General features: G+C 45.6%; 1 protein-coding gene across 4 annotated transcripts in view; it reads right to left on the bottom strand.

The window, feature by feature from the left end:
- Crim1 (cysteine rich transmembrane BMP regulator 1) overlaps positions 1-21,268 on the bottom strand; it is a 176,389-nt gene that overhangs the window by 83,024 nt on the left and 72,097 nt on the right. For 3 of the 4 annotated variants that reach the window (XM_021229282.2, XM_040730763.1, XM_005073594.4), the window contains exons 3-4: positions 13,543-13,785; positions 12,430-12,550 (exon numbers count right to left, since the gene is read on the bottom strand). In XM_021229282.2, coding sequence (XP_021084941.1) covers positions 12,430-12,550; positions 13,543-13,785 — 364 coding nt within the window. The remainder of the gene's footprint in view (positions 1-12,429; positions 12,551-13,542; positions 13,786-21,268) is intronic. The other variant, XM_040730762.1, reaches the window with a different exon arrangement.

The raw sequence follows: 21,268 nt of genomic DNA, 5'->3' as shown, positions 1-21,268 counted from the left end.
CTAGCACCGTGGCTGAAACATGAACACACTCAACACCTGTTCTCTCATTTATATAATTTAGGAGGCTTTGGGATGATGCAGATGGAGCGCTTTCAGTACTCTTACCTTGAACAGCCCTTCAAGGTTCTGGGTCCTTGATTCGGTCCCCGTCCTTCTGAAACAACTCACTCTATCATCAAAGTCTTTCGAGTCATGCACCCCTACCTGCAGATGACAACAGGCCACCTTCCAAGTTCTCCACACTCACTCTGTAAGGTTGTCCACTCCAAGATTTTGCCAGTTTCTCCCAAGTGTGAGCCTCCTGATGGGCTCTCTTTAATATATGAGCCCCCTCCCTGCGTGTGGTGTTTCAGTGGGACCTACCCGAGGCTAATCTTCTTTCTAAAATCTTTACATTTCCTGACCTTTTCCTGTTCTCTTGCATCAGGTCTTATAGCTGAAACTCTGTTAGATCAACCAGGGACATCAAGCCTGGAGGTCAACAGGAGTCCTGAAGAAGTCCCCAGGATGGGGCAGACATGCAGACAGTTCAGGATGTGCCCTCTCTACGAGGTTTGACTCTCATCCTGGGCAGAAACAAACACTCTTTGATGAGGTACAGGGGCTGTGGAGGCTGTGATGGGCAGTGGGGGGCTGTGATGGGCAGTGGGGGCTGTGATGGGGCGTGGGGGGCTATGATGGGCAGTGGGGGGCTGTGATGGGCAGTGGGGGCTGTGATGGGCAGTGGGGGCTGGGATGGGCAGTGGGGGCTGTGATGGGCAGTGGGGGCTGTGATGGGCAATGGGGAGGCTGTGAGGCTGTGATGGGGGTGGGGCGCTGTGAGCCTGTGACACAGACGTCCCTGGTTGTGTAGAGTTCACCAAGAGTGAGAGAGGGCACAGAAAGACACTCTAGGTATAGAAGAAGTGAGTAAGTTTACAAGAACAAGAAACAATCCACACAGCTTCTGCCCACAAGAGGAAAGGGCGATATTACCCAGGGTCCAGCAGTCGCTATGGTGGAGAGGCAGGCGAAGGATGGAATAAAAGGGCCCTGCCTACTATTCTAAGAAGCAGCATCCCTGGGAACAGGAAAGCGAAAGAAGTCTTAAACGAGCGATGCAGCTTGGCAGAGGGGTGGCTATCTGGAGGGGGGTCCATTCCATTTCTCTTAAGTCATAAGGATACATGAGATTAGGGCAAATATTTTCAGCTGCAAGCCACATTTGAAAACTTTAAAGTCAATGACTCTAACAGCCTAGAATGCCCCTTCGTCTTTCTCTATCCCATGAGCTCTGACTCATTCCCAAAGACTCAGCTCAACAGTCAAATCTGATAGTTTTCCAAATAGGAATTAGCATCTCTTTGCCCCATAAGCTTCCCTTTATTTTGCGATTTCAACATCTAAAGCATGTAACACTTAAAACTACAATGCTTTATTCACATCTGACTCCCCACAAACTAAAGGTTCCTTGATATCATGGACATTTATTCCTTCCGGGTATATGATGAACATTCCAGATACGTGTTTCTGAACAAGTCAAAACTACAGGGTTTTGGATGCTGGGGTTCGCCTCAGATTATTTACAGAATGTACTTAAACTTTTACTTATGTGTTAGACAGTGATGAGAGAGAAAGATACACAAGGTGGATCCTGGCCCCCAAAGGACGCACAGGTTAGGCTAATCTATCCTGTTCTATGTATGCTTTCAGTCACTCTCCCCTTCAAATGGAAAGTTCTAGAAATAAACAATCACAAGGCATTAATAACATTGTGCATGTATATGTATCTGAGGGTTTGAGACAGGGTCATACTCTACAAACCCAAACTGGCCTCAAATTCATGGTAATTCTCTTGTGTCACTGGGATTATAGGCCTAAACCACCATGACCAGCATGAATAATTCTTATTACACTATGTTAACTATAATTGTTGCATTTTATTTATGAGCATCTTTTTGTGCCTTTATTATGGGTCTATATGCATAGGAAAAAACTGAATTTAGTCTTACGTGATTCCAGGCATCCATGCCGGCTCTGGAACAGGTTTGCCAAGGACAAGAAGGGACAAATGTATCTAATGACTTAGGCTAATCATAACATTCCTCCCAAATCCATTCAAGGCCAGGAAAGGGTACCTTGAAAGGCTTTTGTCTGCATGATTCATTCACAACAGACTAACTCATAAAGGCCGAGGGAAACCAGCCATCTCTACCTCCAGGGTTCCTAAGCTGTTCAGTATCTACCAGGCAAGCACAACCTCGAACTTCTACAAACTGTCAAGCACAGAGCTATGCAGCCGTCACCGCTGTCCACCATGAAGGGCACCAAGTGGGTAAAACCGTTCTATGAAATTGTAGGTTTCTTTTAGTTTTTCCCAAAGAAGAAATGTCTTACATTTGCTTGTTGGCTGTCTAAATAATTTCACAAAGTTTTTTTTTTTTTCTGCAGAGTTGTTCAGAGCAGTTCTGTTATTTTCTGGATGACGTACAGATGGAGAAAGTCTTCAAGTTTAATGTCATTCTTGCTGTGGGTTCGGCACTTGGGCCTCAGCAGAGGCTCAACAAGACTCACTCACTTTCCCTCAGTTCTGGTGTCCGCACCACTTGGAACAAACGTAAGCCGTGAGTGACATGGCCGTGATTGTGTTCAAGGTTAACACAAATACTGGGTCAAGTCCGTGGAGGAACACACAAGGCGCATAGCCCTGGTAGAGAAAGAGTGAAGGCTCACACACCTGAAGTGCATGACTGACAAACCTAGCATGCTACTGAGGAGATGGTTCGTGGCTAATGGGTAAAGGCTCTAACTTCTAGAAAAGCACATTTTCTTCAATCTGGGATAGGCCCAATTATGACATGGAATGCTTACAATTATTTTGTTTAAAAAAACATCAGAGCTTAATATAGACTCTGGCTTTTTAATCATGAGTTGGTTTGCTCTTTTGGACCAAGAAATACTATGACAGAGGGCAACAGAATCAATGTTCTTTTCTAAGTTGAGAAAGAAGGGCTTCAAATATACTTGAAACCATTTTCTTTTCTTTGTTTGCATGTATTGAAAAACAAAGAAACAGCCTGGTCTACAAGAGCTAGTTCCAGGACAGCTTCCAGAGCCACAGAGAAACTCTGTCTCAAAAGAAACAAAACAAAACAAAACAAAAAAACCCAAAAAACAAACAAACGAACAAAAAACAAAAAAACAAAGAGAATACTACTGCCACAGCAAGTCAAGAGTCAGGAATGCTTTAAATGCACATGCTAATAAATACTTTGCATATTGTATAATTTATCCTCAAAAAGCAGCTGGAGGAATTATTTAAAGGGAATGATACTCTATACTCTACCTCAAAGAACTAAGATTTTTTTGAAAAGATGTCTACCAACAGACTGATCAAAAAAAAATTCAAGACCCATCTTTCCCATCTTTGGTGAGATGGGCCCACGGAACAGATGGACATGGTAATTCATTACAAGGCACTTAATTTGATAAGGGCTTCTTGGAACTGCATATGCAGGGACAATTTCTACTGCTTAGCTTGAGTTGGCAGGAGAAAAGCAACCTAATTACCCAGCACAACGTCAACAGCCATAAGGTCTCCACCAAATATGGCCTGATGATCTGGGCTTCCCAAGACTGTCTCACAAAGGCCAAAGAAGAGATCCCTGAGTTCCAAGCACAAAAAGGGAAAGGGAGGAGGTCTTAACTCCCCCAGGAGGGCCAGCTTCAATGCACCTATCTGGGCAGAGTGGGTGCGCCCTGACATACCACTCCCACCCTAACACCCTACTAAACACTTCAAAGCCAGAACAGGTGAGTCTCCAGAGATAAGCACTGCTCTGAAAAGCTCAACTACCTACCCCAGGAGCAGAGTGTTGAAGACTCCAACACTTTCTCAGTTGCAACTGAGCTGAGGAGTAAGTGAATGGACTTCGTTTTCAGTAGGAAGTGGAGCATACTGTTTAAAATTGAAAACCAGGGCCAAAAAAAAAAAAAAAAAAAAAAAAGAGGGCCGAACAGTAAGTACTCCCCATCATTCTCCATGTGTGTCTTTTTGAGTTCTCTGACTTCTTGGTCTAGATGTAAAGGTGGCACATGGCTGGACAGGATTCTTTTTTGTCCCCTGAAATTCAGTTTTCCTTACTTGGTGGAAAACAAGTCTACAATTGGGCATTTCCCTTGAAGGCGGGCTACTGATGGTGCATGCCTCTATCAGCTGACCCTCTAGAGGTCCAGAGCCTTCTGCACCCGTCACTGGTGACAGTCAGAAATTGCTGAGCCCTTTCCTCTTACTAAGTGAGCCCAGCATGCCCGTCTCTGTCTTCCCTAGATGAGTTTTTGTTGAACTGCGTTACCAGACTTGAGCGTTTTCAAACTGGTACACCTTGTTTTCACTCACGGCAGCTCTGTGGTCACATTAGTTTTTATTAGCTTACGTGCTTCTGAAGGGAAGGAGTGCCCTGCCAAGGGTTCCACTCTGCTGGCCTCATCTGGGATGAGTCCATTTCAGGCCGTGAGTTCTGCAACTCCAGCATGCTCCTTTCCCGGATGAAGCCCACTGTGCTAGCATTCCATTATCATCTCACAACAGAGCATTGGCAGAATGGACTTTCTCACCAGTGCAAAGACATTGGGATTGTGGGCGGGGACACCTTAGGTTTCTGAACCGAAGCACTGGGGAGCAAATATGCAGATCGGGTCTTAAGGAATGGCATTTCATGACCTTTGTTCTGGCCCTGGTTGTGTATGTATGTAGGCTATCACCTCTGCTTTCATCTAATTTCCCTTCTTGAAGTTTGCAGCTCTTCAGACAGGGCAGGATGGGGCTGGGGAACTGTCCTGGATATCAGAGTCAGGGTTTTATAGGAGAAAAGTCAAACTGAGGGTCAAACAAGGAAAAAGGGGGTGCTTCATCTAGAACATTGTATTTCAAGTGGCATAATGCTCTAATTATAAAATTAGTAACAGAGAACATAAAACTCTCCCGCAATGTAACTGCACACACACACACACACACACACACACCCCTAAATGTGAAATATAGAGGCATTAAGAATACAGAGCAGAATGAAGAGTGCAGAGAAGAGAAACAAGCAGTTGGAAACTCAGGCAAGAAAAATGAGTCTTCACAGAAGGGAAACAATGTGCACAGAGGTTCAGGGGGCAGCAAACATCCATGCAGAGTCACACACGGGCTGACGTGGTCCTCAGAGGGGAATGTACAAGGCACTGGGGACTGCCCCCCCCCAGACACACTTTGGAGTCCTTCCCACAGCACACATACCAAGGCATCTGACAGAGATCCACATTCCATTGTCTAATAGCAATTTAATAGAGTAAATCCTTATTTGTAGATTCAGCCTTTGACCAGATATCATCTACCCCCTTTCCTTAGGAACTATCCCTCCATAGATGTAAAAACAAAACATAGCAGTAACCAATCAGCTGTCTGCCAAACACACAATCACCTATTTTGCCTGCTTACCACATAGCTTTCATAATCCAACTAGCTCTGACCACTAAGGCTTGGATAGCTTCTCTAGTCCTTTGTATGTTTTATTTTGCCTTTTCTAAGAAAATGAAAGGATAAAAAAGCAGCCATCTTTCTTCTGACTTCACCGAACAGTCTCCTTTTCCTATCACCATGTGGCCCTACTTACTGCTTCATTATCTTCCTGAATCCTGGAATTTCTAAGTTTTCCTCTTCCTCTTTTTTACCCTAAGAAGTTCCTAACACTGATTTCTTGGGTCTCATCTGATTCTGAGGTGGGAAGCTACTTCTAAAATGATACAACCCTTGCCTGCCTTTCTTTCTGGCTCAGATAAGAAAAAGTGAATGGCTCGCTCAACTCACTCAGAGGTAGACCACGCTCACGTGACACAGTGAGCACACCAGCTACCACATGTGTTGTGCACGGGCACACATCTGCTCACAGACAGCAGTCACAAGGAATGGCCAGGTCCCGATGGGCTGAACTGGGGCAAAGTATGGGGGTTGACAGTGACTTGGTTCACGAGGGACAAGTACCTGGCGGTTCATGCTTTGCCCTGGCAGAGGTTGCTGCCACTCTAGGCAGGGAGCCTGGAGTTCCACACACTTCGCCTGTGACAATGGATCAAGGTACCACTCTCCATTTGGGCTGAGCTACAAGATTCAGCCTCACTCACTGAACGTTATTTCATCTCTCATATGCTGAGTATACCCTAAGTCTTGTGTGTGTGAGAATAGGAGTTTATGTCAACATTTCAGCAAGATAATCTGAAAATTTTAATTACCAGAGAGCTGGAAGAACTGAGAACTTATAAATCTTGAATTAGAAATAAAAACAAGATATCTGGATATAACAACGCAGAAAGCAAGAGGTCTTAATGCTCTGGATCTTGGTTCTGGAAGAGAGTCAGGCCCTTTGGTCAAGAGAGAGGCAGGAGCCAAAAAGGAGCTTGGGAACCTGGCTTTCACAGCATACACAACCCATGACAAAGTCTATTTTAAGCTTCTGGATATCATAAACAATGACTTAATTTATTTTGAACTCAAAATAACTGGCTTGGGTTTTTTCTCAATAACTTTTAAGAAAGACATATTTATAGACAAATTGATAACATAATGTTTCAGAAAGTAGAGATTGAGACAGCTCTCATTAAATTTAGAATGAGTGACTACCTATCATTCATCTTCTCAATAAATACACAAATATATCAAAAGGCTCCAACTAGTAATTCAGTTGACTTCCAGTAAAGTGCAGTGGTATCCCTGCCCCTAATTTTAAAAACTTAATGTCTGCCCTGTTAAGTCTGTATCTTTAAAGTCGGTGAAAAATGACAGGCAAAGTGAGAACCCGATAAAATGAGGTATGTATACTGAAGACGGCAATGTGCCGGTAGAGCAGGAAAACAACCAACCAACCAATCAACGAAGAAGCAGAAGCTATCATGACAGACCATCCAGCTGGGTTGATGGCGGCACATGGACTCACAGCTGTGCATCTCAGACGTATCCAGCCTCCAGATACAGCAAGTGGATCCATCTCTCTCAGACCAGACGAAGGGGGTGGAATTTCTGTGCCACATCCTTTAAATGTTGACTGCGTTTTAAACATGGACCTAGTTTTCGTGACTAGGTTGTTCTGGCAGCCCCTCCCCATCCACCTCAATGACATCTTCTGTTGTCTGAGTGGGGTAAAAAAACAGTATTTCTTAAGGAGAGAAGGTCCTTGAGCCACCAAAGTGAGGCTTCAATCTGAGGCAGTGCTGAGAGGGCCCTTAGTGTGCGCCCACACTGAGGAGAATTGTCGAGTGGGTAGGGAAATGTGTTGAGTACCTGGCGAGCTTCACTAGAAAGCAGCCTGAATTTCAGAAGACCGGGATTCCCAGAGGCAGACACACACCAGGGTGACAGCATCTTCTTTCTACCAGAAAGTCAGGTCTAAAGGTCACTTATTTTTGTTAAATGCATACTGCAGTGGATTAAAAATGGCCAGAAACTCTGACACTCCTTCCTTCAAACAGGAGAACCTACTCTGCTACTCTCTGGATAAGGGCTTATTCTATGACCTGCTTGCACACACGATGTGGCAGGAGTAGGGATGGCCACATCTGGGTCTCTGGGGATGCTTGCTGTAACACTTCCTCCTTCCGGCACACGTGAAGCAGTTCAGAAAGGAAGATCATACACCAAGCTGTCCTTCAAGTCATGCCAGCAGAGTTCCCGAGACACAAATGGCATCCAGCCCTTATGACCACAGAGAACTGCCTAGCCCAGCACGAAGAACAGTGACACACACAAGGTGTCTTACTTTGGTACTGATCTTGGGGACGGCAGTGCAGAATTGAAACACGCACACATCATCCATCTGTACTCTGCTGGCATAAACATGCCGGTGACACATAAGCTCACATTGCTGACGCATCGTTCTGTTTTAACAACGAAAGGCGTAACAAACCCTGCAGAAGACAGAGCACGGGGATTCCGAAGATCCCGAGCTGAGGACAGACCGCTACTACCCCCAATGCCAAGGAACAGCTGTGCCTTTACGCTAGCCACTCACTCCCTGGATTTCCACTTTCTAGACTGTAAATTCCTCATGGTGCTACAGTGATGATAAAATGAGCAAAGGCTTTGTGATACAGCTAAGCTATGTCTGTTACTGCTGTCCCCACGCTGCTTAAGGACAGCTTTCTCAGCTCTACAAAGTGAGCATTTGCCATCAACGTTCACGACACATCAGTTGTTTTGTTACTGAAGCCCTCTGCATGGCAGCATCTGTACGGGCACACACTATGCACACCCTCACGGACACTGTAAGCACAAAGAGGTCACAACCCTATTGGGCATTCCATTTCTCCTTCTGTTACTGGGCAGTTGTGTTCAGACCCCGATTAAGGCCCGGAGATGCCAATTCTCATCTTTCTCTGTCTTCTCTGAGTTAGTTGCTGACATCACATAGTGGTACCGACAGGAAGGGACTAGAAAACTTCAGTGTGCCTGCAACTCTGCACCAGGTTGATGAGTGTTGAGATTTGGTCAGCAGTTAACTTTTTCACATGTAAGAGTGAAAAATATCTATCACCCTCAGAACGCACTTCAGGAGAACACAAACAGAAGAGCCCAAAATGGCGGCTTTGGGCCGTAAAGTGAGGCACGGGTGCTGCAAGGACCTGCTTTCCCAGGGGCCAGGGATAGGAAGGAAACCAGTGCGGTCCGCAGCAGAGGCCGGAATTGTTATCCAGGGGTGGTAAGAACACCCAGAGAGTGGAGTCTGTCCCGAGTGAGACCTCACCCGTGTTTGACGAATGAACAATTGTGAATGAGTGGAATAAAAGCACATGACTTAAGAGGAAACTAGCAAGCTCAGCTGGGCTCACACAGCTGGGGTAGCCGGGAGCCTGGCTGGGCCAAACAATCTTGCTAGGAAAAGATGGAAGTTCCCTGAGCCCTTTGTTGAATGCATGAAAGCATGGTGAATCCATGAAAAAAGCGGTTACTCTCAGTGGAAAGTAAATATTTACACCTGACTTTCAGCTACTTCACCCTTCTCGGCCCTAGAGGGCTCTCCTGCCTGAGTTCTCTACCAGTTAGCTTTGCTCTGAGTTCTCAGCAGTGGTCTTCACAAGCAGACGAGCAAGTCAAACAATCATGATAGGATTTTATGACTTCTATCCTGGTTTCTGGTGTGCCTGAAACATAGTTCTCTCGCGCTATTACTATAAATTAGGCAATTTTCTTTTTTATTTCTGTTTTTATATGTTTGCTCGGGCTTTCAATCTTTTATCACGGCATGACCTATAAACTTCTCTAGTAAGAGAGAGCCCCCGTTCATATGCCGAGCTAACCGGAACAGGCTTAAGACACACCTGAGCACACGTGTTCTGCTTTTACCAATATTAACGCACACAGAGAAGATGACATAGTTGCTGACAAGCTAGTGAGACAAGACTGTGTATGCAACAGTGAAATAAAGGTGAAGTGCACGGTGACTTGACAGCGTGGAGAAGGATACACGTGGAGCTCCCAGGGGGCGGGGTGGGTGTTGGTTGAGAGATGAAGACCTTGTGGATAAAGTGGGTTTAATTGGAACCCTGCAGGATGAATGATAGGAGAGAAGGTGAGACGCAGAGACAAAGATTTGACTCATGCTGTGTTAGGGGAGGGCAGTGCGGGGGGGGGGGGGAGCCAGGTTTCTGCGGTGCTGGTGCTGAGGTGTAGCAGAGCATAAAGAAAGGGTCTGGGAGCAAGTGCAAGGTTTTAAAGTGAGACACACAATAGTAGCGTTAGGAGTCATGGGAAGAGAATGAAGAAATTACAGTGTTCTTTCTAGTCATCCACCCATCCGTCTGTCCTTCCATCCATCCTGCCACCCACCCATCCATCCATCCATACATACATACATAAATACGGGCTGGCTAAATTACTCCTGTGTCCTAAAGATCACAAATACCCACATTTCTTTGAGAATCACAAAGAAAAGTGGAGACAAAATTTTTTTAAATCCTAATGATTCCAATGTATTCCAAATGGTGCTACGATAAACAGACACATGAGGAGTCACAAGGGAGCAGAGGGGCACAGAGACATCTGTAAGGGCTGAAGATGGAAAACACTTTCAAGGGGGGAAAATGGAACCCTCAAAGAGGGCAGACGCTGCCCGGGTCGAGAAGAGAAACACTGGATGGAGAGAGGCGGCTGGAAAACCAGGGCTTCTGAGCGCCAGGACACTTGGAAGGGCAGGAACAAAGCGTGAGTGTGTAGCAGGGAAGGGGACAAGCATGGGTCACTGCCTATCTACCACACAGGAAAGTAAGAGCTGTGAGAACGTAGCCTCTCTGCAAATAATTGACAGCGGGACTCGGAACGACTCCCTTCTCCGTGCTTCTTCAGTTCCATCGTTAGAGACCCATTTACCTTGGACCATTCTCCAGCCGAGCGCCCAAGTCAAAATTACATTAATACAATAATAACCACCCTCAGGTTTCTTTTTACTAGCCTCTCAGAAGCCTGGAGATGAAACAGAAGGCGCCCAGTGCAACCTCTGCTCCAATGTAACATTTCTTCTACGCACGGCTGGCAGGCAGCCATCCAGATGGGAAGAGATCTACCCAGCGCCAGGACCTCAAGTCTGCCTCAAAAGGCAGCATGGCTCACTGCTGAGCGTTATTAGTTGTGAGGTTTTCTTCTTAAGCTGAGATTTACTGTCTTCCTACAGCTTCTATACATTCGCCCAACAAGAGGGACTGGGAAGAAAAGTTCCCTGTACCACCAAGACACACGAGGTACTAAATCACATCTGTGAAAGTGAGCTCCCGTTCCTTTACTCAAGGACAGGCTTGGCGTTGATTAATTAGGTTCTCTGACACAATGTACCGTCTTCCTATCCGCGAAGACTCTGCAGGGACATCTGTGACTACTCTATTGCCCCACTGTTTTTGCTGGCGGTTGGCTGTACCTATGTGTGCATGGGTGTCCATCCGCTTTCCACAGCTTCACATAAATATGGCACCCTCAAGTGTGGTTGCCCCCTCCCGCCACACAATTATTTCATTGCTGCTTCATAACTGTAATTCTGCAACTGTTATGAATCATAATGTAAATATTTGATGTGCAGGGCATCTGATATGTGGCCCCCCCCCAAAGGGGTTTCAACACCAGGTTGAGAACCACTGGCCTAGCTGATAGGCAAAACACAACTCTGAGTGTGTCTGCGATGTCACTGCTAGAGAGGGTTATCTAGGTGAGGGGAGGGGCCCTGCCTTGAATGTGCATGGTAGTATAGCATAGGCTAGAGCCAGAGGAACTAATGGGAGAAAAGACAAGAGTTCCCTAGAGCCAACAATCTCTCTTCTGAGCTTCCTGGCTGTCGAGTGGCCAGCTGCCCTGCCACACCCCTCCTCCCACGACAGACTGAAACCTCTGAGATCATGAGCCAAAACCAATCTCGAGGATTTGGCCAAAGCACAGAACCCCAACTACCACCTGCTTACTTTAATTACGTACTCCTTACGTTTCTAACTCATAAATCCGTTCCTATAACCATACCTGCCCACGTAGCAAATCTAAACGCTGTCAAATGCCTGGCACCGGGGCTGGACTGCAGCAGAGTTATGGATAGAGCCAAATGAAGAAGGGCTTCAGCCCTTGATACTATATGAAGACAGAAGCGGTAAGAAATGAGATGTCTTCATTGCAAAGATGATACACAGGGCTACAAAAGATGGGGGGGGGCAGCGATGACAAGAGAGGGACCGGAGTCACGGGTAAGGGGAAGCAGATTGCAAACCCAGTTTCCCTGAAAGCCACGCACTGTCAGCCAGCATCATTGCGCTACTCTGCAGGCTATCAACAGCAGACCCAGGGGCTCTCAAGTTCTGTCGTGTTCAATGGAGATGCCCTGTTACTAAGGTTAAAATGATGGCAGCTCATCTCCCCCCAGCTAACGGGCAATGTGTCTGATACTTCAGGATGACTGTGGAGACTTCAGACCCCCCTTTGCCTCAGGTAAGAAATAAGCCTGGGGAGATGCATGACTCCGGATGTCCAGAGTTCCTTCTGACGCGCTCCTTGAGGCAGGCAGTGTTTCGTAAGACTGGCTTCATCACCCACAATATCAGCTGCAAAGGATCGAATGGCATGCCTCACTATCCCAGACCCCCCACTCTGCTTCCTAATCCATACACAGAGGGGAAAGCTTGCCCACCTACTTCCTAGGCCTCCAAGTGCTTTCAGGAAGAGTCTTAATCCTTAAGACTAATGGCTTAACCTGATGACACCTGGCTTTGATGTGAGGAAAGACATATGTAAATAGCAAGTAACAGTAACAGCCCAGCGGTTTCTCCAGAGAAACGGGCAAGGATTGGGTTTCCCAAGGGAAAATGAGCTACAGGCCTGAGAAACCGTCCCGGGGATGGTGTGAGCAAATACAACAGGAAGGGAACTGGAGCCCGTGATGAACCAACCTTGCCGGCAGGGTACAGCAGCCGTCCGCAGTGAGCCGCACTTGAGTTTCGTAGCTGTCCAGGGGGCACACGGCCTGCTGGACAGGGGGGCACTCCACGGTGCTGCAGTCCACGCTGAAAACTGAAAGGGGCAAACAGAGAAGCACCGTTTACTGCGACAGCTACTTGCATTTTGAATCCCCAAATGAAATAATGACTCTCGACAAACGTCCAAAGATTCCTTGCTTCCCCGAAACCCAGAGGACCCTTCTAGTATTTTCCCTTCAGTCAAGGCTAAACCACACTGTACGTCTCAGACAGAGGACAAGAGTTAGGACGAGAACAGAGTGAGACCATGTAGTTATGTGGATGGTGTGGGGGCAGCAAGGGGTGTTTCTGGCACAGCAGTTCAAGAGACAGGCAAGGGATTTCTTTGACTGAAGCATTTACCTAACAGTACAACCAAAAGGAAAAAAGTTTAAAAAAACTGATCAGTCATTAGAAACTTGCAAGGAAGCAACCACTACAACCTAGATTTTAGTGAGAGACCTAGAAATTCTGGCACAAGAGCAAGGCTGTGAGGTAAACTATAAAGCGAGAAACAGTTGAGACATGACAGGAATTCCAGTACTGGCAAAGAAGTTGTGTAAACAGTCAAATGACACAGGCATGCTTCGAAGTCAAGGCAGATGGGGAGGGGCTGTCACGGGAGAAAACGGGGGCTGCTTCCTTCTAAAACATCTGCCATTCGGATGGATGTACTTATCCCAAAGTAGCTCTGTTTTACATATGACTGCTTCTCAACGTAAAACTTCCAAGTGACAGATGCATCTGCAAGTGAGGCCTCGATGGTCTCTCAGGGAATGAAGCAGGTAACTGTAGTACCACACTCTTCCCCCAACGGTGTCATCAAACAGGAAATAAAGATGAAAGAGAGGGCTGGCTCACTCCGTGATGGCGCTTATGCACCGGGAAACCATCCCTCTGGTTCTCCGATTAAAGTCCTGACGTGAAGACACTAGCCCCAAGAACGCTCATTTTGGTGGGGGTGGACAAGGCCTGGATAGCCCTGGAGGAGGGACCTGTTGTCCTCTGATGCTAAGGGGCGATGCTGCCCAGCCAGCTCGTGCATACCTGGTTTGCACTCATAGAGGTCACAGCACTCTCCCGGCTTCCCTGAGGCTTTTGACACTAGAATGTTCAGGTATCCCGGCTGGCAGACTTTGCGCAGACAGCCCGCAGGGTCACACACGCAGCGGCTGGGTAAGGGACAACACTCCCCAGGAGGAGCATAGCCCTCGATCAGAACGGAATCTTCAGGGCAACGTGGAGAGAACTGGACTTCACAGCGAGCCTTGGAGCAATCTGGCTTCTCTTCTAAATGGGAGAGAAAGAATTTAGCTTATGCCCAGGGCAGTGTGGGGCACTCCTGTGGGAAGAACAGATCGTCCCACGTTGAGTTACTACCCAAAGAGCAGGGTAGAGAAAGAAGTCTGCTGAAAACCTTGACTCGTTGTAGCCAACCACGGGACATCTCTCCCAAGAGCTGCCCATGACACCAAAATGCAGGCCTGAAGTCCCATCTCTCTCACAGTGAACAGCTTACACCTACCACAAAGCTCAAGGGGATGCAGAGGGAAGACCTCAAGTATCTCAGACTCGGTTCTAGACTAACTGTGAACCCAAGGGCATTGAGGCTTCTTTTTTGATAGTAGCATATGTTAAAAACCAAAACAGAGACACATTAAGACCTGGCTTCTCCAGGAACTGAAGACAACGTGAGCAAAAATGGGCATGAAGAACAATCCCTCCGGATGAGCTTGGGTGAGGGAGCTGATTAAGACAGGCAACTCTGATATGGCAGCTGAACGAGACCATAAGCCAAGTCCCCCTGTGACTCTCCTGCACGGCATGTTTCCGCCGACACTCACGCATGTACCCTTTTCCCTTCCAGTGTAGTCTGCTGGCCCAGGGAGGCACCTCGATTTCAGAGGTGGAAAAGTAACAGTGGGCATTACCCAACAAGTGGAGGACTGATCAGCAGGGCCCTAGCTTGTTGAGCCTCAGTCCTTGGGCCGTTTTCTTGGTTTAAGTTTTTAAGTGACCCAAGGCCTCGAGGAAGAGACTGAAATAATCTAAAATGACACTACTGAAGCTTGTAGCCTTCGAAGAGGGCCAGGGTTTGACAAGATGTTAGTGAAGCAATGCCATATGGCATTGGCGCATACACTTCCTTAACCTCTAACTGACTTTGTTAAAATCTAGAGAGAGAATCACAGAACAGGATTAGAGTCTAAAGGTTCCAAAATTTTGTGTGTGTATGTGTGTGTGTGTGTGTGCGCGCGCGCGCTGCTGCCTACGCATACCAAACAACAACAACAAAAACCTGAGGCAGAAAACTCAAGGAATCTGCCTAATTAGTGAAAAAGCAAGACTCTAAGCACACCACCTTCATGTCACTCAGTTCTGGATAAAAACTGTAATTCCCAAACCACGCCGGTTTCTTCCTCTCTCTCCCAAAGGTCTTGGGTAGCAGGGGAGGCCATGGAATTCCTGATACACTCCACTTCTCCAGTGCTGGGATCACAGGCAGGTGTCTGGCTCTTCCTCTGGTCATTTTCCAACCTGGCCACCTCACCTCTCACTTCCACTGGCCACCTTCCTTGTCTAACTAAACCACACAGGAGGAGACCACCCGTGCCTAGAGTCCTAGAAAAGGCATTCAGAAATATTTACTGAGTGCCATTGATTTAGCAGTTTGGGACATATGAGGAGAGAGAGGGGAGGGAGAGGGAAAGATTAAGATTGATCCTTGCTCTCATATGGTCTACAAGGCAGTAAAGGGTGACAGAAACCGCTATTATGAACAGTAGCAAAGGGTGGTAAGTGCTCTGGGGGCAGAACCGAGTAAGGGAACTAAGAGCGTGTAGAAGGAGCGGCAGTTACGAGAACCAACACGGAATGAGATGTGAGCTACAGAGATACCCAGAAGAGCCTTCCAAGAGGGGAAACAGAGTCTCGACTGCGGAGGGTCTGCTCTTCCAATAGTAAGGCTTTGGGAATGTGACAGGGGACACCATGGTGGAGTAAGAGATGGAGAAGGTATCTGGAGAGAATAAAGAAGGAAGCCAAATCCATGCACTGTTTACTGTGTTGGACATGGAGATAACTTTGTTGTTAGAGGTCATGTGACTTGTTTTCTGTCACTTACGGCTGTGCCCTACTTTTCCTATTGGACAGAACGCTACTTCAACACACCTCAGCTTCAGTCAGGGGCAACAGTCAAGTGCAAGCCTCGCCCTCTCTTCCAGCAGCTGCCATCAAACCAACAGCCAATAAGTTTAAAGCAGAGTGGAAAGGGAAAATGGCCTCTGGCCAAAGAGCAAACTTCAGTCTCTCTCTCTCTCTCTCTCTCTCTCTCTCTCTCTCTCTCTCTCTCTCTCTCTCTCTCTCTCTCTCTCTCTCTCTCGCACGCGCACACACATACACACACAATCTCTGACATCCCAAGAATTCTCTAGTTATCGTTTGCTCCATTTTACAGGTAACAAAATCAAGGTTCAGCCAGGTCAAGCTAACTGTAAAGGATCACACGGCTCGTGAACAGGCTGGGATGAGCTGACCCTGGTCCATCTGGTTCCTGAGCCTCTGGTATGACGTGGCCCCTGTCTTAGGATTCCCTGGCGCTAGCGGTGTTCGGCTTCAGCCTTACCCTTCTTTCCTCCTGAGTTGGGCTCAACTTCTTTCCTGACTAGAGTTGAGGCTTCTGTTAGACCCCCACAGCTGAGCTCTCTCCTCTCCTGGGAACCATGGAGCCCACAGCCACATGTCTGGGCCACACAAGGCACCTAGCCACCTCCTCTCATACTATAATCCCTAAGAACCACCTTGCATAGGAAAGACGAGTCAACAATGAGGCATCTCCATTGAGACACCCCCCGCCATCAGTATGGGGATCCTCACAGAGCTGAGAAAGAGAAGGTTCATCTTGGAGATGGGGATCAACTTGGCCTTTGTAAAGAGCACCCAGCAAACTGGAAAATGCTAACACTGATTTATAATAAAAAAAAAAAAGCCTGAGTTCTACCCACAAATAGCACCGAATTACTCCATTTGCTTGTCTATTATAACCGGTCCATTTGCTTCTTTGAGACAGGGTCTTGTGTAGCTCAGACTTCCCCAAACCAGCCATGTAGCTGAGGAAGACCTTGAACTTAGGATCTTCTTGTTTCTTCCTCCCAAGTATGCACCACTGGGCTTGGTTTTATGAGATTCTGGGGGACCCGGCCTAGGACTTGCTGTGAGCTGTGTTAAATACTCCTCCAACTGAGCCTTAGCCCCAGCCTTGCATCTCTTATAAATATAAGATGTATTCTCTCGGAAGATCTGGCATATCTAGTTAAGGCTTTTCAAACATATTCTTCAGTGTTTTCTGTTCAAACCCAACTTGTCAGCTCTTGCTAGTTAGTTCCTCCTTAACATTCTCAACACTGTCCCTTCTTAAAGTGTGTGCTGCATGACAACTGCAGGCACTTTTGCAACACTTGTTGGACAGGGCAGGCTGTGTAGACAGTGCTAGCCATAAGGGGACATAAGCAAATCAGGATTTTAAAATTGGAAGTGTCCAAGAATGTTGAGAAAGAATTAAGGTTTAATCTTAGCGTACACTATTTCAACTTTTCTCAGAACCATCATACTAGCATTCCCATAACTGATACAACCAGCTGTTAGATGCTAAAGCATCCTTCAGGTCCTTAGAGAACACCCTATTTTAAATGGTTCTGTTGACTGAGGCTTCCTAACAGCTTAAGATTTCAAACTTAGAATTTGAGTACAGTAGTTACTAGAGTTCATCTCCTCCCATACCTACTCTTACTCTCCTGTCCCTTCTCCTGCAAGTACCGGCCTTTTCAGCCGTGGATATAGTTACATGGGCTCTTTCAATGAGGACTTTTGTATTCTATCTCTTCCACTGCTTCAAAAGGCTTTTTGTTTTGAGACAGGGTTTCTCTGTATAGCCCCAAATGCCTGGAACTTACTATATACACCAGGCTGGCCTTGAACTCAAGAGATCGGCCTGCCTTTACCTTCCAAATCCTAGGATTACAGGTGTGTGTGCCAACACGCCCAACTACTGCAAAACTAATTCTATAACCACAAAGTTAACTATTCTTTGATGTTTACATATAACTTTCCCATAAAACTACCTTAAAGGAGACAGATTCCTTTGTTATTATTCAGGTATCCACGCATCTTTCCTAAGTTGTATTTCAGCAGATGATGTAGAATTCATTTGAAACCCCAATTTCCCACCAAGTTCTACTGACAAGGCTTGCTTTGTGTACCCATCAATTCCTTTACGATTGGTGACCTTTTAGTCTTTCAGATTCCTGTCAGTGTTCCTGAAGAATCTTAGCAGAAAACCACATTCACTTCTATTCCTCTTGTCTTTCTTACAAACATAAAAATATGACTTCAACATTGTAGCCAGATACTTCTCTGGTCATGTTTTAGGTTTCCTATGCATTCCTCTCAATGTGATCTGTTTTGAAATAATCTATAACCCAACATTCATTTCTTCTTTTGAAGTTTTTTCAGATGATTGTTATAAAATGTCTGTAGAGCTAAGTTGGGGGGAGGGGCAGGGAGCTTTCCTTTTGTTTCCATAGACTGATTTGATACTCATAATGCATAGAGTATAATTTTATGTTTTTGTTAATTTCTTGAGATTTTATGGTTCTGCACATAGGTGTCAACACATGTGTCATATATATTTAGTCATCATATATGGCCATTTTTGAAAACATGAGTATTTGAAAGTAAACGTGAGTATTTGAAACACAGACTATTTATTGAACACAATCAACCTTCTTAATTCTGAAACCTCCCATCAGCTGTATCTTGTACTTTTTTGGTCTGATTTCTGCAAACTCTCCCAGGAGTCATAACTTCTCACACCTCACACTGTTTACCACCACTCTTCAAAGCTGGGCTGCTAATGTGATGACAGCAGGCATACATTTCAAGTCTTATGTTTTGGTTGTGGGCCTACCTTTAATGGCTGAGCCATCTCTCCAGCCACATTTTAAGGCTTACACTGAGCTGGTGAACTGTGAAATTAACGCTTTCAAAGAATTGAGATTTGTGAAGCCCACAGACATTTTCTTGTCTTATAACTGTTAATAGCTGCTTTATTTCCCACCTTTCAACAGATTACCTCGTACATTTGTGTACTCAGCACCCAGCACACACTTAACTCGATGTGTTACCATGGCTCCAGCAACTGTTGTTCTGGGCCCTTCTTTTTTAGCCTGCTTCAAACACGTAAGTTCTCCTGGAAATCTTTATTTATACTTCTACATCTCTCTTGCTCATTTCACCACACAGAAAATAAATAAGGAAACTATTGCCACATCATAAATTTTCCATAAATGAAAAAGGCCTTATATTTGAAGTTTAAAAGTTTATCTGTTTGAAAAGAAGTTCTTTTATACTCTTTCCAAATGGCACCTAACAAATCTATATATAATACTTAAACTAATTAGCAAGCTTTATGTCTGGTTGCCCTGGTAATGTTTCAACTGGCATCTTATATTAAAAAAAAAAACTGCTCTGGATATAGAAAGACTAAAGTGACAATGTGACTCACAACTGAAGTCATTAGTGAAAAACAAATTAGTTTCACCATATTAGTAGTCTTCCTTTGAGGACTGATATGGTTACCTAGTATAAAATGATGTCATAATAATAATATGCAAAGTTTTAATCAAACCCAGCCACTTGAACTTCCATGACTAGATAGTGGCTATTTCTAAGCCTTTTCCAGGACCATATACTAACAGAGAAAGTAAAACAACAACTCGAAAGTTAGCAAATGTGTTTCAGTTTTCTTATTAAACCTAAGTTTAAGACAAATGAACAGCTACTAGATGGGAAGAGGGGGAAAATGAGATTTTAAAAGAGAGAGGTAAAGACACACAGCCAGGTTCTTGTCATTCCTGGGTATTTTGTTGAGTTCCACACATCTGGTATTGAAGTCTTCCTTCTACTTCAAAATCTCTTGACATGGTCACTTCAGACAGCAGCAGAATGCTGCACACTAGTTACTAGAAAACCAGAAAAGTGGACTACTGAAATTTCAATTTGATTCTTGGAGAGTCAACTGCACAGTCAATGTTGCTGGGTCCTCCCCCAACAGCAGACCTGATTCCCTCTGCCTGTTCATAATAAACCCATAATACAGGTACACAGGACCCAAAATACAGTTAATACAGGACTCTGAGACATCTCTGGGAGTTCTAGATACTTCTAAGATAACTCAAAGGACCCCAGACTTGGATTCAGTTTGATACCACAGACTTGAATAAGAACACAGAGTGTGAAGTCAAGCAGCTAAGCGCCTACTGTACTTGTTTGCCCGGATCTCACTGTGTTGTCACTTATCCTCTGAGGACTGGGAACAGCTGTGGCATTGACCTTGGGTGTCATAGGGGCCCTCAGCCACTTGATAGAACCTGGGGATAAATCCTGTGATAGCAGACTGGTCTACCAAGTCCTCTGTGTCTGTCTTTCACTCATGCAGTTGACAAACATTAACTGAATGACTTGAGCAGGAAAGGAGCAAAGTCCTCGCTTTCTTGGATTTATAGCTCTGGAGGAGAGAGGTATTCAAACAAATGGCTTCTCAGCATAGTGCCAGGCGGCGATAAGGGCTCTGAAGTATAATCAATGGTATCAAGGAACTGCATTAGCCAGCAGAGTCCCTCTGTGTAGCAGAGAAAGAGAAAGCAGGGCATGGAGGCACATGTCTATAATCCTAGCACTCAGGAGACGGACACATTCAGGTTGGTAAGTTCTAGGCCAGCCTGGTCTACACAGTGAGTTCTAGACCAGTTACTAGGAAACACTTGGTAGGAACTGAGTGAGGCATATGAATGCAAATAGCAGGCAAGAATGTTCCAGCAATAATTAACATGTAGAAAATATCAATAGAGCCGGGCGGTGGTGGCACACGCCTTTAATCCCAGCGCTCGGGAGGCAGAGGCAGGCGGATCTCTGTGAGTTCGAGGCCGGGCTGGACCGATAGCCTCCAAAACAATACAGAGAAACCCTGTCTCCTAAAAACCAAATAAATAAATAAATAAATAAATAAATAAATAAAATATCAATAGAAACTCACAAGGCAAGCATTTTAAGGGATAACATTTCATATAAAGGATTCAGTTGCCATAGCCATGCTAAAGAGGTGTGTGTGGGAGGGTATCTCTTGTAATTGAAGCCCCCCTGAAAGTGAGGTCTGGCAGCACATATTCCAAGCCCACCCCACCCCCACGCGCTTTTCGATGAAAAAGAGATTACATTTTCATCTCTACAACAGATGACAAGACAGACCCAGGGAGGCTAAGACACTTGGCTGAGGACACACGGTGAGTGGCTGAGCTGCCAAAGTCCACAGTTAGTCCATAAAGCCCAAAGCAAAAGTTCTGGATTTGGCTTGTCTAGGACTTGTGCGTCTAGTCCATGGCAATGGTTTTGCTCAAATGCCCAGTCTAACAAGACTTTGCAACGGTCAGGAAGGCATGGCTTTTGATGAGTGCTCATTGGCGGACTGTCACCTGTCCTGTTTCCTTTGCTCTTAGCCACAGAGACAGCACCGGGCATAGCATTTCCCTGTGTGCAGTGTTATTCTGTCCCAAAAACTTCTATAGCAAAAGCAATACATATGTCATCCCTCTGTTTCAAAGTTTAGAGGCTGACTCCTTTAAAAGTTCCACTGGTGAATTCTTTTCATTCACATTCCATGATTTTATCATAACCTTTTTTGGCAGGCTTTGCTGTGAAGACTTGCTCTACACAATCA

The sequence above is a fragment of the Mesocricetus auratus genome, unplaced genomic scaffold (assembly GCF_017639785.1).
Source record: "Mesocricetus auratus isolate SY011 unplaced genomic scaffold, BCM_Maur_2.0 Super-Scaffold_100024, whole genome shotgun sequence".
Lineage (NCBI taxonomy): Eukaryota > Metazoa > Chordata > Mammalia > Rodentia > Cricetidae > Mesocricetus > Mesocricetus auratus.
Note: the sequence above shows the minus strand (reverse complement) of the source record. Positions and strands in the feature narration are given on the sequence as shown.